Source organism: Convolutriloba macropyga, chromosome 5 (genome assembly GCF_964194025.1).
Source record: "Convolutriloba macropyga chromosome 5, txConMacr16.3, whole genome shotgun sequence".
Lineage (NCBI taxonomy): Eukaryota > Metazoa > Xenacoelomorpha > Acoela > Convolutidae > Convolutriloba > Convolutriloba macropyga.
In genome coordinates, this window is record NC_134472.1 from 59,911,052 (window position 1) to 59,927,978 (window position 16,927).

Sequence of the window (16,927 nt, forward strand, 5' to 3'; positions counted from 1 at the left end):
AGTTTTTCACTTTCTGGCTGTCAGCTTAACGCCCTGTCGGCCAATATGGAGTCCACGATTATAAAAATATCTTCATTTTTTATTAAAAAATAGATAAGCTAAAACATGATTATGACGTAATGAAAACTACTCACAATGAAAAAAGATTGATGAAACAACCGATGAAAATTCAGTTTTGATTGTTTTAGTGTTTTGGAAACCAAATTTGACGATGTCGTGAGGCAACTTACGACCGTTTTGTCCTTACCTTGAGTACTTGGCAAATAGCTCCCTTCAGGATGTCACAGTTTTCGAGGGAACAGCTTCAATTAGCCTAAATCATGATTTGAGGAGATCTGTTATTATTCTTCCGACCCACTTTAGCGGGGGGAGGAACTATACTCAACTAGTTCTTTTTCAGTCAGTTTTGCTTTTAGTCAGTTTTCGCCCATGGATATATTCATCGCCCAGGATTATGAGTGGTATCGTGAAGAATTTTGTCAAGCGTAGAATTTCTAATAAAAAGGATTTTTTTGAAGTTCGCTTTTTCTGAAGAGTTGCGGTGGTTGAAAGATTTGTGAACTCTAGCCTATCTTCCGTTGTTTTGTTCACATTTTTTGTAATTTTTTGGTTAAATTTTGATCAATTTTAGATAAAATGCGAAAAAATGGTTAAAAAGAGTCTCACCTTTTATAATTTTACGTTTAAAGATAGAAGAGAGTTGGTGAACCTTTTGAACCAACTGTTCTGGTAAAATTGTCACCCAGGATTTTGAAAATTCAGCGTTTATAGTTCTTTCGTTAAAAATGACATCAAAAACTCACGTTTCGCCCAATTTGTCCAGTTTGACCGGTGGTGCAGATCAGATATGGAATAACTATGCCTCCGATCCCTAAGAAAAATTTCTGGAAATAATATTTTTGCTACCTTCCGGTAAGCTAAACCGATATCTATAAATAGATGAATAGATTTCTTTGATATACTTTTTTGGCTTGCCAAATTTTTTTAAAGAAATGTTTTTAAACAACTTTTTTAAAAGCCGAACAGCGATAGCAAGGCGAGTTTTGGTCTACTCATTGAGTTTTGCGATGGAAAAGGATTGGGATTGTACTGTACTTTGTGTCCTGTGTATTTTGTGTACTGTACTGTGTCTTTTTTGTATATTTTTTTTCATTGTTTTTAAATCTCAATTACTAGAAAATTATTCTTCAAATGATGGCTCAATTAAAAAGAGGTCCCTTTATAAACTAATAGGGTCTAGTGGAAAGACATTATTATTTTTCATTAGTAAAGCTCATGGTTTTTATGGCTCCAATAATCTGTATTCGTAAAATCTTAATAAATTCTCGAGACTTTCAAGCATTTGATCTACCTTTTGTGTTCTTTTGACTAAGTCTAATTAATCAAGTTTCTTATTTTCTAATTGGGTATCTAGGGAGCTGTTAGAGAAATTATCTAAAGCTTAAAAAAGTTTTTTTTTGTTAATATAACTCGATTGTATCCAAAATTCATCATTTACTTTTAATGTAATTATTTTTTGGTCAAATTAACCCTTTCGGTAACATTTAATACAAAGTTTGTATTAATGGAGAATCAGTTGGAGCACGACTAGTTTTGTTCTAAATGTGGAATTTCATAGTTCCAAAATTTTTTGATTAATGGGTCGCTATATATGTTTTTTTAATTGAAATACTATAGGTTTTTTTTGTTTTTTATGTTAGTTACAGAACAGAATTGGCCTCCTAAGCCATAAAAAGTTAAATTGTTCAGAATTTGTCAGTTGGAAACTTACTGTTCTGATGTCATTTTTTTTTTAAAAAAAGATTTTCGAGATTTGCCAATTTTAATTTTATTTTCGTAATCTTTAAGCGTAGTCTCAATAAACACAGAGGTCACATTCTTTTTCAGCTGAATTTCTTTGTAGTCTTAATTGTTATTTTGATATTTAATTGGTTGTTTTTGGCGTTGATACTACGAGTTTTCATAAATTTTCTATATGATTTTTTTGACATTTTCCAATTTTTTGGTTCTCTTTTGCTGTCTCGTCCCATCAGTATTTTTAACGCACCATTTTTTTCGAAAAAATATAAAAAGTGGTTATTCTCAATATTTATACTTTCGTTATACATTCGTTGCGTTTTGGTCTAAAAAATGAGTAGACATTGAGTTTTGGTCGTACTTAATGCTTATTGTTTTATTTGCTTTTGTTGTTTGTCTTGTCTCTCATTCTTCGTAATAGCAGTTTTCATCGGCTCGGCATTGAGTTATTATTTCATTTGTTTATTGTTTAGAGCTTCCAGCGATTTTTTGGGTGGATAGATCAATTTATTTTCAAGAACAAGTGAATTTTGAAAAGTTTTCTTTGTCTTCCTCTTTTGGTGGAAAATTAAGTCAAAAACTTGGTTGAGCGAGATCAGAATGTTATGTGCGGATCGACTTTAACGAGCCTCCTTGTTTACTTAAAACTTGTGTTAGATACCAGAGTAATGATATATGTAAATATTAATCTGAAATTGTCCTCTTAACACGCAATTTTTAGTTTGGGGGACTCTTTACAAATTGGAACTTTCTCCAAATGCATGGAGAGATGGCGTGACAGGAGCAAACCTTGAACGAGTTTCAACTTTTGATCAATACAAGACCAGTGAAATAAACGTCTTTAATCACCAAACCAGTACTGATCACGTCTTATTTCAATTCTTAAGACTTGCTCAAGACTTGTCAAGTCTAAGTCAAGTCTTGCCGAAGACTCGGCAAGTCTTGAGTCAAGTCTTGATTAATGCGTAGTTACACAAAGTGGAGTTTTAAAAAGATATTATTTATAATTGATGAATTTCGAAATTAGCCAGAAAATTAGTATAAAAATGTTTAAGATAAATTTGCTAATCTGACCAATCTAATTCAGAAATGAGCATATCAAATGTTCCATATGTTCACTCCGAGACCAGTTATTTTTTCAATTGGCAGAAGAAAGTGGCCAAGACTCGTATCTTTGGGAGATATCAGAAATTTTTTCATTCCCGTTCAAGTGAACTTTGTGGAGGCGCTCGTATTCTCTTGTGCTTTTTTTTTCACTTTGAAGATTTTTGGAGTGTTAGTCGTGGCCTTCTTATTTCGTTGTGAAATGAAAGTAAATCAACAAAAAAATGTGCGCAATACTTGACCCAAGACTTGTCAAGCCTTGACCAAGATTTGCACAAGACTTGTCAAGCCCTGGTTAAGACTTGCACAAGACTTGTCAAGTCTTGGCCAAGATTTCACTCAAGACTCGCCAAGATTTACGACTTGATTTAAGACGTGCCAAGTCTAAAAAGTGACATGATCAGAGCTCTGATACAGTACTGATCCGAGACTCTCAGTAAAAGGAACTAATTGCAACGTATCTCTCCAGTATCTCTCCAGAGCTCTCCAAAGCTGGCCAGGAGTCTTTTCCTTTTAAGAGCTCAAGAAAAATTGAAAATCTGCAAGTCAAGAAACTCGAGTAACCATTTATATTTCCTTAATGTTAACCAGAAGTTAGAGCAGCAATAAAAATGATTTTGAGTCTAATGAAAAAACATGTAAGATAATTTTTAAAAAAACTAATTTAATAAGCGTGTTTTTTACGCATTGCATTAAGTGCATATTTTAGTTTTTCAATCGAAAAGAGCTGCTCTGTCTATATGCGCTCTGAGAATTGATAACTTTTTTATATTTGATCGTTTCAAAATATGAAAGCTAAACTTTACTGCCTCTCCAGTGGAAAAACTTAAATTTTGCTTCGATAGAAATTTTGAATCACTGCAAAATTTGAGATTTTGTCAAATTTATACTTTGTCAGTACGGCTATATACATTAGGTTAAATTCTACCGGGCTGACTGTTTTTGCGCGCCAAATTTGTGTTCAAGGTGGTTTTTAAAAGAACAAATTTTTGGGCGATAAACAATGGCAAAACATAACAAAAAGCGTAACTTTGAGGATCTATTGGAACACTTTTCTTAATTTGTTTGCTTGTTGTCTCTAGGTTTAATTATTCCTACACTATTTTCAATTTGACACCGTGTCAGTGTCAGTTGGAGTTAATTTTTTTAAACCGAATTGGTGTTAGGCATGAACTTAAATGCTAAAATTTGACCGCGACTACAACTGGTTCACCAAAGGAGTCAATCTCAAGTGCAAAAGTTGGGTAAACATTCATTTTAGGACCACAGCAATGTTTTGGTGGAATTTTTCTAAAAAATACTTCCGGGTCACACTCCGATTACTCCCTGTAAATACATTTGTTCAATACTTGTTATCGTGATGTACAAATAGCAAACAGTCAAATTGGATTGCAGTCAATTTGAACTGCAAACAGCCAATTTAAAAGTTTCTCTCACTAATTTTTACGTTTTTACTCCCTTTTACCGACTAAAGAATGTTCCCCAGTCTAGACCAGATGGTTATCTTGCAAGATTCTGTCAGAATCTTGCAAAAAAACTGCCTATCTTGCGAGATCTGGCAGAAAAAGGGTTACCCTGCAAGACCTGGCAGAAAAACGGTTATCTTGCAAGATCTGCCAGAAAAATGGTTATCTTGTGGGAGTCTTGCAAGTTCGCTCGGGTCGAGTTGTCCTCTTATTGGCTCTCATTCAAGCAACGCATTTCATTTTGACCAGAAATTTAATTAAGAACAAGACGCGTGTTTATTAAGAAAAAAAATTATTTTAAATGGATTTTAAATCTGGAAAGCTGAAATATCTGAAAAAAAACGAATAAAAATCTGCCTTTGAGAACTGTTAACACAAAATAAATTACTATTAAAAGCTGTTTTCCTTCAACTTTATCAAGATTTACATAACTACACGTCTAGATTACCTTCTCTGATGAAAAATTATGTGATATTATTCTTTGTATCTTAAACAGCTTCCTTTAATATAATTCAGCTCCTTACGCTTAAGTTTTCTTTCCAATGCCAAACAAAATGTGATTATTCACGGCGTGCCATTTTTTAAGCTTCGAAGGACTTTAGAAAAGCTTTCGTGCAAATCTCTTGCTGTCAGAATTACTCGCATTAATCAATTCATCTTGTAGGATCTTGTGCAGAAAAGTGGACATATTAGAGGATTCTGACAGAGAAATCATTATCTTGTAAGATTCAATTGCTATCTTACAAGATTCTGGCAGAAAAATGGCCATCTTGCAAGATTCAGGCAGAAAAATGGTTTTCTTGCAAGTTTTTGGCAGAAAAATGGTTATCTTGCAAGTTTCTGGCTGAATGAATGGTTATCTTGCAAGAATCTAACAGAATCTTGCAAGATAACTATTCGAAATCGACGGGGGTTTCTTAATTGAAAATTTTATTTCAGTTGTGATTATTCAATAAGTAAGTAAATGGTTACTTTATTTGAGACGCAGGCTGTCAAATAATACCATTCGAAATACACCTGGCAGTACCCCAGTCGATTTAGAATGCTTATCTTGCGAGATTCTGGCAGATTCCGCCAGAATGTTGTAAGATTATGCATAATATTGCAAGATTTCTGTCAGAATCTTGCAAGATATCCATTCTTTCTGCCAGAAACCTGCAAGATAACCATTTTTTGGTCTGAAACTTGCAGTATAACCTTTTTTTACTGCCAGATTCTTGCAAGATAGCAAATTTTCTGCCAGAATCTTACAAGATAATCATTTCTCTGTCAGAATCTTCTAATATATCCATTTTTTTGCAAAAGATCCTACAAGCTGAAATGATTATTGCGAGTAATTCATTCTTACAGCAAGATAAATGCGCGAAAATACTTCTGAAGTCCCTGGAAGCTCAAAAAAATGGCAAGCCGTGAATAATCACATTTTTGGGCAATGGCAAGAGAACTTAAGCGTAAGGAACTGAATTAAATGAAAGGAAGCTGTTTAAGATGCGAAGAATAATATCAAATTTTTCCATCATGAAATAAAATCTAGACATGCAGTTCTTTAAATCTTGATAAATTCGAAAGAAAATAATTTTTAATAGTAATTTATGTTGTGTTAGCAGTTCTCAAAGACATATTTTAAATTTTTTATTCAGATAATTCATATTTCCGGATTAAAAATCTACTCAAATTTTTTTTTCTTTCAAAACACGCAACTGATTCTTAAGAAAATTTCTGGCCAAAAATTGCGTTGCATGAATGAGAGCCAATTAGAGGACAGCTCGACCGGAACGAACTTGCAAGAGTATTGCAAGATGACCATTTTTCTGGCAGATCTTGCAACGTAACCATTTTTCTGCAAGGTCTTGCAAGATTTCCCTTTTTCTGCCAGATCTTGCAAGATAGGCAGTTTGTTTGCAAGATTCTGACAGAATCTTGCAAGATAACCATCTGGTCTAGACTGGAGTAGACACCTGTCAATAGAGTACCCCGGACCTTAGTGCCATAGTAATTCAGTGCTGAAACATTGGATTCGGTTTGTATATCGTCGGCCCAGTACTGTATCAGTGTATCCTAAGAGTATCTTACTACTCATGATGTACAGGACAAGTCCCATAGATACTTTTTTTCTGCAAATAGTCTGTGCATCCTTTTGATTCCCATAATATTCATAGCAAAATCATGATAAATTGTGAAAATTTTGAAAAAGTTTGAAATTTTGGGCGATGCCCTTTTTGAGCATGATAAAGAATTACAATCTTAAAATGTTGCAAGAAACGTATTAAGATTAGCAAAAAGCCCGCCAAAACCAGTAAACACACGCCAAAAACCAGAAAAAAACACGCCGAGTGCCTGAAAACTGACAAATTCTCAAAGTTTTAGCTCCGACAAAAACAGATACAGTTCTGGGCCGACGATATACAAATGGAGTACAATGTTTCGAGACTGATATGCTATGGGACAAAGGTCCGAAAAATTTGGACCTAATGTGTTGTTTTTGAAGTCGTGCTTTAAATTTATCTGAAGAACAAACGCAAGCATGATTGAGCTTTTAAGGCCCATTAGTAGGCACGGACGTTTGAACTACCCACAAGTATAAAAATGCCGTTCCAAAACAGCTTTGTTATCTGGCAAAATTTGTTTTGATTTTGATGTTTTCTTTGTCTGCAGTTTCAGGCCACAGTTTTTATTTTAAAAAGCTCTATTCATTTTTGAAATTTATGCTTTTATCTTAAAAAAAGTACGGTGACTTATTGATTGACACGAAAGAGATTAATTTTTTGGGATAAATTGTATGAAATCGGGCATTTACGCGAGTCTTTCCTTCATTATAGCAACCCTCGCCACGAAATTGTAGACCCCTTTTTGCAATTTTACTGTAATTTCGGATTTATCTAATACTTTATATACCCAGGAAAGACCCATTTTCGTGTTTGACTTTCTTCGTTTTTTGTGATAAATTCATATACTAATGCTGAAGTGTTTTTCCAGTGTCAATTGGGCTTTAAGATTTATTACACTGGCAGTTTATTTGACTGCTATTATCGCAACAGGTGTTGATTAAATCTGAATGACCTATTTGTATCTGGGGGGACCAGAATAGATTAGCACTTTAAGTGAAAGTTTTTTGTTGCAGCGGTGGGAAAAACTAAGTGGATGGAGAATTTCGGATATCTGTGGGCAAATTCGGACAACTTTGGGAAATTCGAAAAACTTTGGGCAAATTCGGACAACTTTGGGCAAATTCGAAAAACTTTGGGCAAATTCGGACAACTTTGGGCAAATTCGGACAACTTTGGGCAATTTCGGACAACTTTGGGCAATTTCGGACAACTTTGGACAATTTCGGACAACTGCGGGCAAAGTTGATGTTAAATGGACTGAATTCTTAAACTAAAAACAATAGACTCTTTTACAAATTAAATATCCTATTTCGGGTGTAATTCACTGTATTCTGCTCTTTTGTTACTATACGCACGTGCCCTCTACTTGCCGTATTATTTAAACACGTGTACAAGCCATTCCATACGTAGTAAACACGTGTCCAACCCATTCCATACGTCGTAAACACGTGTACAAACCATTCCATATGTAGGAAACACGTGTACAACCAATACCATATGTAGGAAACACGTGTACAACCCATACCATATGTAGGAAACACGTGTACAACCCATGCCAAATATATTGTACCCTGAAATATATTTTTCACAGGAAAAACTGAGAATGATTTTTTTTACGGCTCAGAGTATTTTAAGGCTGAAAATTTATAATGTTTCAGACTAAATTCAGAGAAACCTTTTTTGTTCTGAATTTTACCATGAAAACTCTAAAAAATGACTTGATCATAGTACTGGTCAGAGTAAAAATACAGAAATGAAAAACTATGGTTCAGTACTGATTTTGTCTGTGGGTCCAGTGTGGGACTGTCAATTGTCAAATGTACATAGAACTGATTTTTTCTCTCTCACTTTCTCTGGTTGGATGTGTTCTTTGGAAGTGTGTGGCGATGTCTTTTCCAGGGGCTTTTTCTGGTATTATTTTTATAATTCTCTCCCAACAATTCAAAACGATTATCAACATTCTGGTAAATTGATACATCATCAAGCGTTAAATAAGTTTTAAAAGCTCGATTAAGACAAATTTCTAATTGTAAATAAAAATTTCCTAAGTTTTCAGCAGTAGGGAGTTTGCATAATTGCAGTTATTTTACCTAATCGGTAATTTTTTTTTGTCGTTTCTCAAATTGAGAATTCCTAGTTTCCCTTTATCATTTCGTTTATCACTAGCGAAGCCTTCGGATACCAATTCAGTATTTTCGAAGTTTAGGGTGGAATAATTGTCGAAAGCAGATCACATTTTAGTGAAAATCTCAGATTTAACACTGTCCATAATCTATCACAGAAAAATGTCAGTAAATATTAAGCAATCAATTATTAATACCAGGCCACAAACGCTTTGATACCAAATCAGGGTCAATCTGAATAGAGAAATTATCGAGCACGCATCAAAAAAACACAGTTTTCTAAGATATTAGAAGGAGGAAAATATTTCTTTGAAAAAAAGGTAAATGGGAAGTCACTTAAACTGAAAGCTGTGTAATACCTGTTTCTTACAATTTTTAAACTTTAGTTCTCTTGACAACAAAAAAAGATGGAAGCCTAAACTTCAAAAAAATTGTAGGACTATTTTTGTCATATCCATCGAATCTCCGACCATCTACGATCATCCATCTGAACATTGTTGAACTAACTATAAAGAAGTGACTAATTTTTTCAAGTTTAAGCAAATCAAAATAGTTCTTTAAAAACGTAAAAAAACGGTAATTTTTGAAAAATTTCATGAGATGGGGACCTGATGTAACTCGAATGATTTAAGCTCTGATAAAAATTTGTCAATGAGCTGAAGACTATGCTCATATTACACTTGACGACATTTCGATTTTTGATCCTTCACAAAAAATTTACCGAACATGTTAGAAATCTAATCAACCCTGATGGTACCATTTTTGTTTATACAAGAATTCTGAAAAGTAGTTGAAAGCAAAACCACTAATTTCCTAGCAATTCAACTGGAAAAAATTTCGATTAACATAAAGTTTTGGTAAATTATAAAACAAATTTCTACAAAAATTTTTTTCGCAGGATTTGTCAAAAAAGATAACTTTCATTTTGAAGAAAAGATTATATTAATCCCGGGCCCATTATGGAAGCATTATATCAACAACTAAATAAAAAAGATTTTTATTGCGAACATAATTTTTCGAAAAATGTTGTCTTTGCCCTCATATTATCGCAGTTGATAAAATTAAATAATTTTTATGAGATTTTAATTTGGAAGGCTAACTGAAAAACAAAATTGGTTTTTTTGAGGTTACTTTTTTTTCTCTTCGATTCAAGAGCAGACACACCAGAGCAAAAATGGCGGTTGTCGTTTCGAAAAGTCTCAAATAAAAAATTATTTTACTTTTTATAACAGAGAAACGAGTGGGTTGTTTTCAAAAATTTCAAGAACTCGGCAAAATTAATCTTTTCCAGAAGGTTTCAATAAAATAAATTCTATCAGAACATATAGGTAATATAAAGTACTGTTAAAGAGTTCTTACTGATTAGCTCAATTCACTAGTTTTGTCGTTATGGATTTTCTTTTACCTGATCACGCTTAATTTATAATCAGTTTGATTCACCGCATTATGCGTAGAATCTTTGTGAAGTTTTTTTTCTCCTCTCAATTTACTCACTCCAATTGCGCTCTTAAAATTTCGTTACAATTTCGATGAGAACAAATATAGTGTAGCATTTTCTTACCTCCTCGACATTGATTAAACAATTTTTTGTTCATCAGCACCCAATAGAAGAATTACTAGCCTGATTTTAGTTACTTTTTTTCCAATGTTTCATTTGCTGAGGACAATTTGAATTTTAAAGTTTTCAGTTCAACGCGATTTTGCGATAAATAGTATGAATTTTAGATACTTATGACGCTCATTTCGTCTTTCGGTGCTTAAGAGTTTTCCGAGATTCCCTGAAATCGATTAGTAAAACCACAAGGGGTAACAACAACCTCTTAGATTATTTGATTATTGTGTTGAATATTTGGGTTATTTTGAACCAAGTGCTGTCCCTGCTAAACGTTATCGAGTCGATTACGATGGGTTGTCTTAAAAGATTCTGGCAGGATACATCATCTTGCTAGATTTTCTTTCAAAATCTCTCAAGATCTTAAAAGATAACAATTCGCCCATCAACAATAGGCATTCATCTTGCAAATCATGTTGCAGCTAAATATAATAATATGATAAAAAAGAATCACAATGAGAGGAGAACGTTGTTTCCAATCATTTTTTTCTGATGATAAAGATTTACCTGCAATGTTGTATCACTTTTGATTCTTTTGAGCGAACTAAAAAGTGATCATTTTAAATAGAATATATGTAAATTTGCAAAAAAAAATGCCCAACGGGAAAAAATGTGAACTAATTAAAGTAACAGAACATTTAGAGTTGAAGAAACGATTAATTTTGGAAAAATCAAGGTATTGCTCAACGAAGCCGACAAAGTTGAACTTTATACATAAATTATACTTATACTTTAAAAAATGAAAGTAGTAGTTGTTGAAAAACGAAAGAAATGCTCAACTAACAAAAAAAACTACTTTTAGTTGATTCAACTTATGTTGTACTTTAATAAAAACTCAGATATCTGTTCTAAGCTCTGTTTCAATTTATCACTTAAAAATCATCCAATTTTTCGAGAAATTTTTGCGCTAAATGAAAAAAAATGCCACTAACAGCCAATGAGAGCAGAGCGCCACCAGAAAAAAAACATGCAAAAAATATTTGAAAGTATAGCCATTTTTGCAAGCAATTTGTATGGGATAAACATCTAGTTTTGACTAGCCTTGTCCTCGTACTGCTTATTCGGATTGACATCATTTTTATTTGATTTCACATTCAGCCACAAAACTTACATTCGTCTTTTTTGGGCCGATGTGACCAAAGCGTGGATAAATGTGACAAAACATCGCCAAAATTTTCCACGATTTATGTCACTCCTTTCCTCGGTCTTTTTTGCATTCAACTAGCCTGCAGCTAGATTTCTTCATTTTTTTACTAATGATATATGTCATAGTTCAGAAAATTAATTTTTGTAATATCATATCACGAGTATATTCAAACCAGCTATTTGCTCTTGTAATCATCAATGAGTAAAATGATGTAAGAATAGGGAGTAAATTAATTTGGGTGATGTAAGATTTGGGGGTAATTTTCTAGGCGGATAAAAATGAAATGATTTTAGGGGGAAATTAATTTAAATTAATGGGAAATTGAACAACAATGAAGTTAGTGTGATAAATTAAGGAGATATGAGCTGTATTAGGCAGAATTTCTAAAACGTAAAAAACGGTAATTTTTGAAAAATTTCATGAGATGGGAACCTGATGTAACTCGCATGATTTAAGTTCTGATAAAAATTTGTCAATGAGCTGAAGACTATGCTCATATTACATTTGACGACATTTCGATTTTTGATTCTCCACAAAAAATTTACCGAACATGTTAGAAATCTAATCAACCCTGATGTTACCATTTTTGTTTATACAAGAATTCTGAAAAGTATTTGAAAGCAAAACCGCTAATTTCCTAGCAACTCAACTGGAAAAAATTTTGATTAACATAATGTTTTGGTAAATTATAAAACAAATTTCTACAAAAATTTGTTTCGCAGGATTTGTCAAAAAAGATAACTTTCATTTTGAAGAAAAGATTATCTTAATCCCAGGCTCATTATGGAAGCATTGTATCAACAACTAAATAAAAAAGATTTTTATTGCCAACAAAATTTTTTGAAAAACGTTGTTTTTGCCCTCATATTATGGCAGTTGACAAAATTTTATAATTTTAATGAGATTTTAATTTGTAAGGCAATGAAAATTAGACTTTTTGAGATTACATTTTTTTCTTTTTATTTCAAGAGCAGACACACCAGAGCAAAAATGGCGGTTGTCGTTTCGAAAAGTCTCAATTAAAAAACTATTTTACTTTTTATTGCAGAGAAACGACTGGGTTGTTTTCAAAAATTTCAAGAACTCGGCAAAATAAATGTTTTCCAGAAGGTTTCTATAAAATAAATTCTATCAGAACATATAGGTAATATAAAGTGATGTAAAGAGTTCTGACTGATTAGCTCAATTACCTAATTTTGTCGTTATGGATTTTCTTTTACCTGATGTTCAAGGGCTAAAGAACTTTTAAGATCTCAACAAAATTGTAACCAAGAATTACAACGTGTCCTAACAAATTCACAAGAATTGTAACTTCAAAAGGAGAAGTTTGTTTCCGTTTGGATTCAAAAAGCTTTACATAAGCGAAAAAAGCGTTGAAGCAGAGCTTCATTAGTAATCGAATATTTTGAAATGAACTTGTATTCATTTCTGGTCCGCCGACTAAAATCATGGGATATACCTTAGAATTAGAGTGAGCAAACGCACGCGGGTCAGGAACAGCTCACATTAGACAGTAGATTTTCTATCGGGGGAGGTACATAAGACTAAGATAGGCTGAGTTGGGGCATCAAAAATAAGCTACACCACTAGATAACCATCCCCCCTCAGTTCAATTAAGTTGATTAACTTAAATTTACTGACAGGTTGATTAACCTGGGTCCCGGAACAAGAGTTATCTAGTGGGGGAACAAATATATGCCAAGTGTTTTTTTAGTCATTTTTTTTTTGAAAACCAAGGACGGCGAAACCGTCACACTAGGTAGCATTAATCGTCCCCTCTGCGGTTCTTAGAATAAGTGTAACGTTTTTTGTGTTTTGCGGTTGTGTTATTGGCCGGGGACAGATAGTGGGGATCTTTTTGTGGTTTTCTTTGTTTACATTTAGCAACAATCATCCGCATCAAAGACACCCAAACCAAAGACCGACACAGCAAAAACAAAGACACAGCAAAAACCAACACAGCAAAGACAAAGACACAGTAAAGAACAACAGAGCAAAGGCAAAGAGACAGCAAAAATAAAGCAACTAATTAATCACCAAAGCCACAGACAAAAGACAAAGCACCAAACAAAAGTCTTCAACAATGACAGACAACCTCGAGAGATTGAAAAAGTCAAGAACAGCCCACCGCACCGTTGCAACCAGATTAAACAACGAAGCCAAAACAATTACTGATAGACCTGGACAAAATGTCAGTGAAGAGGAGCTCAAACGACTGGAACAAAGCTCGACATTGTTGACAAAAAACAGTTGTACCTGTCAGACATGAATCAGAAAGTTCAAAACTTGATCGATGACACCGACCGACTCGACGAAGAAATCGAAGAATCGGAAGATTTCGACGACAAGATAGGACAACATGTTGACCTAATCAACCACTTTGTCATGTACAAAAAAACCCCAGCCAGAACTTCAACATCACGATTAGCAACTGGACCACCGTCCATCGCCATCGTGAAGCTGCCGAAGCTGGAATTGCCAAATTTTTGCGGAGACTACAAGGATTGGACGTCTTTCTTCAATGGAGCAGTGACAAGCAACAGCCAGATAACAGACAGTCAAAAGTTGCAGTATCTGAAAACATCAGTGAAAGGAGACGCCGCAAAGCTTTTGACCTCTCTCCAAATCACAGAAGCAAACTTCAGTACAGCATGCAACATCCTGAGGAACAGATACGACAACAAATGTCTTATTCTACGAGCCCATGTTCATGCAATAGTTTCACAGAAGCCGGTAACAAATGAAAACCCAAAGGCACTTCGAGATCTCATGTAGACAATAGAAGAATACAGAATAGCGCTCTGCAATCTTGGACGGCCCGTGGACAATCAGGACATCTTTTTCGTGGCCCTGATTGCAGAGAAATTGCCCGCCGAAACGAGAAAATGTTGGGAACTTTCAACTACAGGAAAAAATCCCCAAAGCTATCTTGATATGAAAAACTTCATGGAAGAAAGAACACGCGCCATTGAAGCAGTCACACAGCAGTCAGCAACAGCCATCGACAAGAAGCCCACAAGCAGCCCACAACTTCGAAGATTCCATTCACATATAGCCACATCAGCGACTAAAACGTGTGAATGTTGCGACGAAAACCACAAAATTTATCAATGCCAAAGTTTCAAAGCACTTTCAGTACAGGACCGAGCTCAGTTGATCAAGACAAAAGGACTTTGCTTCAATTGCCTCCGCCCTGAACATCAAAACGAAAAATACAATTGTTCAACTTGTAAGAAATGCAAACGAAAGCAAAACAGTCTTTTGCATTTGGAAGCCAATAACAAATCGAGGACAGCTTCAACAGCGCCAACGATTACAACTAGCAGCACGTCACCACAAGAAGCAAGCAATCAAGCAGCAAAAACAGTCAACAAAAACAAAGAAAAATTTGCAGCCGCAGCACAGTCGCAGAATGAAGAAGAAGAAGAAGAAGAAGTATTTCTTCCCACCGCAATCGTTTCGGTGGACAACAACGAAAAAACAACTGATATTAGAGCAATTTTAGAATCAGGATCCCAAAGCAACCTCATCGCGGAAGATGCAGTACAACGCCTTGGATTGAAAAAAGAAAAAGCCGACGGCCAAGTTTTTGGACTCGGAGCTCAAGAAGTCAACAACAGCTAAGGATCAGTAAACTTGATTCTGAAAACGAAGGACGAAGACTTCATCAACATCAGAGCAACCGTCTTAGGCAAATTGACCAGCATTCTGCCTTCACATCATGTGAATGTCAGCGGTTGGACAAAACTTCAGAACCTCAGTCTTGCGGACCCAAACTTCAATCAGCCATCCACCGTTGACTTGATAATTGGAGCAGGACACTATGAAGAACTGATGATTGGAGACAACAGAATCAAGGAACCTCAAAAGCCAATTACCTACCGCCTATCTTGTTTTGTTTGGCTCGTGATCGGACGTGAGAGTCAACTTGAAAAGAAGAGTACTCAACTTCAGTTTTTCGTTTGTTCAGAACCAGACAATTTACAGCAATTCTGGGAAATTGAAGAAATTCCGAAAACAACACAGTGGACATCAGAATAGAAATGCGAAGATCACTTCAAAAGTACCAAACGACGCAACTCAGAGGGAAGATTTGTTGTGAAACTCCCTTTCAAAGAAGACTCCAAACCCCTGGGTGACTCGTACCATTAAGCGAAAAGAAGACTACGAAGCCTCATCTTCCGACTGGAGAAACAACCTGATGTATACAACAGATATAGTCAGTTATTCAGGAATTCATTCAACTTGGACACATGGTAGAAGTTCCCAGAAATAAAATTCATATGCCTTCCACAAACTGTTTCTACTTGCCACATCATTGTGTCATCAAGGACGCCAGCAGCACAACTAAAGTCAGAGTCGTATTTGATGCTTCAGCTAGGTCAACCGGTGGAGTATCTTTAAACGACCGTCTCTTGGTTGAAAATCAACTTCAAAAGGATCTGTTTGGAATTCTGTTTCGTTTTCGGTTCCATCAAGTAGCACTATTTGCCGACATTGCCAAGATGTACCGACAAGTTCAGCTTGACGATGAAGACAAGGATTTTCACAGGGTTTTGTGGAAAAATCCAAATGACACAGAGGTGAAAAGATACAGAATGACAAGGGTGACCTATGGAATAGCATCATCTTCCTACCACTCAATTAGACCTCTCAAAGCCTTAGCAGACAGTTGCACCAACAGCCATCTCCGCCTTGCAATCAATAACGACATGTATGTGGACGATTTGCTAAAAGGAGCCTCAGATGTTGAGCACGCCGCTCAATTACAGGACGAAATCATCGCAACACTGAAAACAGCTTGTTTTGATAAACGAAAATGGACATCAAGTCTTTCGTCACTTGCTGAGCGATTGCCTTCCAGTTTTTGCGAAACTTCAGACGAAATGATAATCAACAGCAACGACTACGCAGTTAAAACCCTTGGAATAAATTAGAGCCCTGTTCCAGATCATTTCACGTTCACAGTTTGCCTGGACAAGAATTTTTCTACTACAAAGAGGAAAATATTGTCGGAAGTCACAAAGTTGTTTGACCCACTCGGATGGTTGTCACCAACAACAATTCAGTTGAAATCCTTCTTGCAAATATTTTGGATGGACATGTTGACCTGGGACAAAACCCTATTGTTAAATATCCTAGAACAATACGGAAGATTTGAACTTCAGCTCAAAGAACTGGAGAAGATCAAACTTGAACGACGAGTTTTTGCAGCACCTTTTTCGTCATCTTTGGAGCTTCATGTGTTTTGTGACGCCTCAACCACAGCCTATGCCGCAGTTAACGACGTGCGAGAGCAAATGGACGACCGGGTGCACACACAACTGCTGACAGCCAAAACATGCGTTGCCCCAATCAAAACTTTATGTGTCCCACGTTTAGAACTCTGTGCAGCAGTTCTTGGAGGACAATTGTCTCAAGCAGTGAAAGAAGCTATCAATGACAGCCATTTTCCCAACCCCAAAGACCGATTCACAAGTGACCCTCGCTTGGATTAAAGACATCTCCAGGAAATGGAAGACTTTCGTTGTTAACCGAGTTGCCTAGAATCAGAGGAGCATCATTCCTTC

At 35.3% G+C, this 16,927-nt stretch overlaps 3 protein-coding genes across 3 annotated transcripts; all 3 read left to right on the top strand.

Annotated features, from left to right (window-relative positions):
- The first annotated feature begins 13,622 nt into the window (after positions 1-13,622).
- Positions 13,623-14,132, top strand: LOC142340442 (uncharacterized). Its single transcript, XM_075391016.1, has one exon. The coding sequence runs from the start codon at positions 13,623-13,625 to the stop codon at positions 14,130-14,132; it is 510 nt and encodes a 169-aa protein (XP_075247131.1).
- Positions 14,133-15,610: 1,478 nt separating this feature from the next.
- LOC142340443 (uncharacterized) lies at positions 15,611-16,294 on the top strand. Its single transcript, XM_075391017.1, has one exon. It carries the CDS (start codon positions 15,611-15,613, stop codon positions 16,292-16,294), a length of 684 nt encoding a protein of 227 aa, XP_075247132.1.
- A 165-nt stretch (positions 16,295-16,459) lies between these two features.
- Positions 16,460-16,855, top strand: LOC142340444 (uncharacterized). The gene has a single exon (XM_075391018.1). It carries the CDS (start codon positions 16,460-16,462, stop codon positions 16,853-16,855), a length of 396 nt encoding a protein of 131 aa, XP_075247133.1.
- The last annotated feature ends 72 nt before the right edge of the window (positions 16,856-16,927 follow it).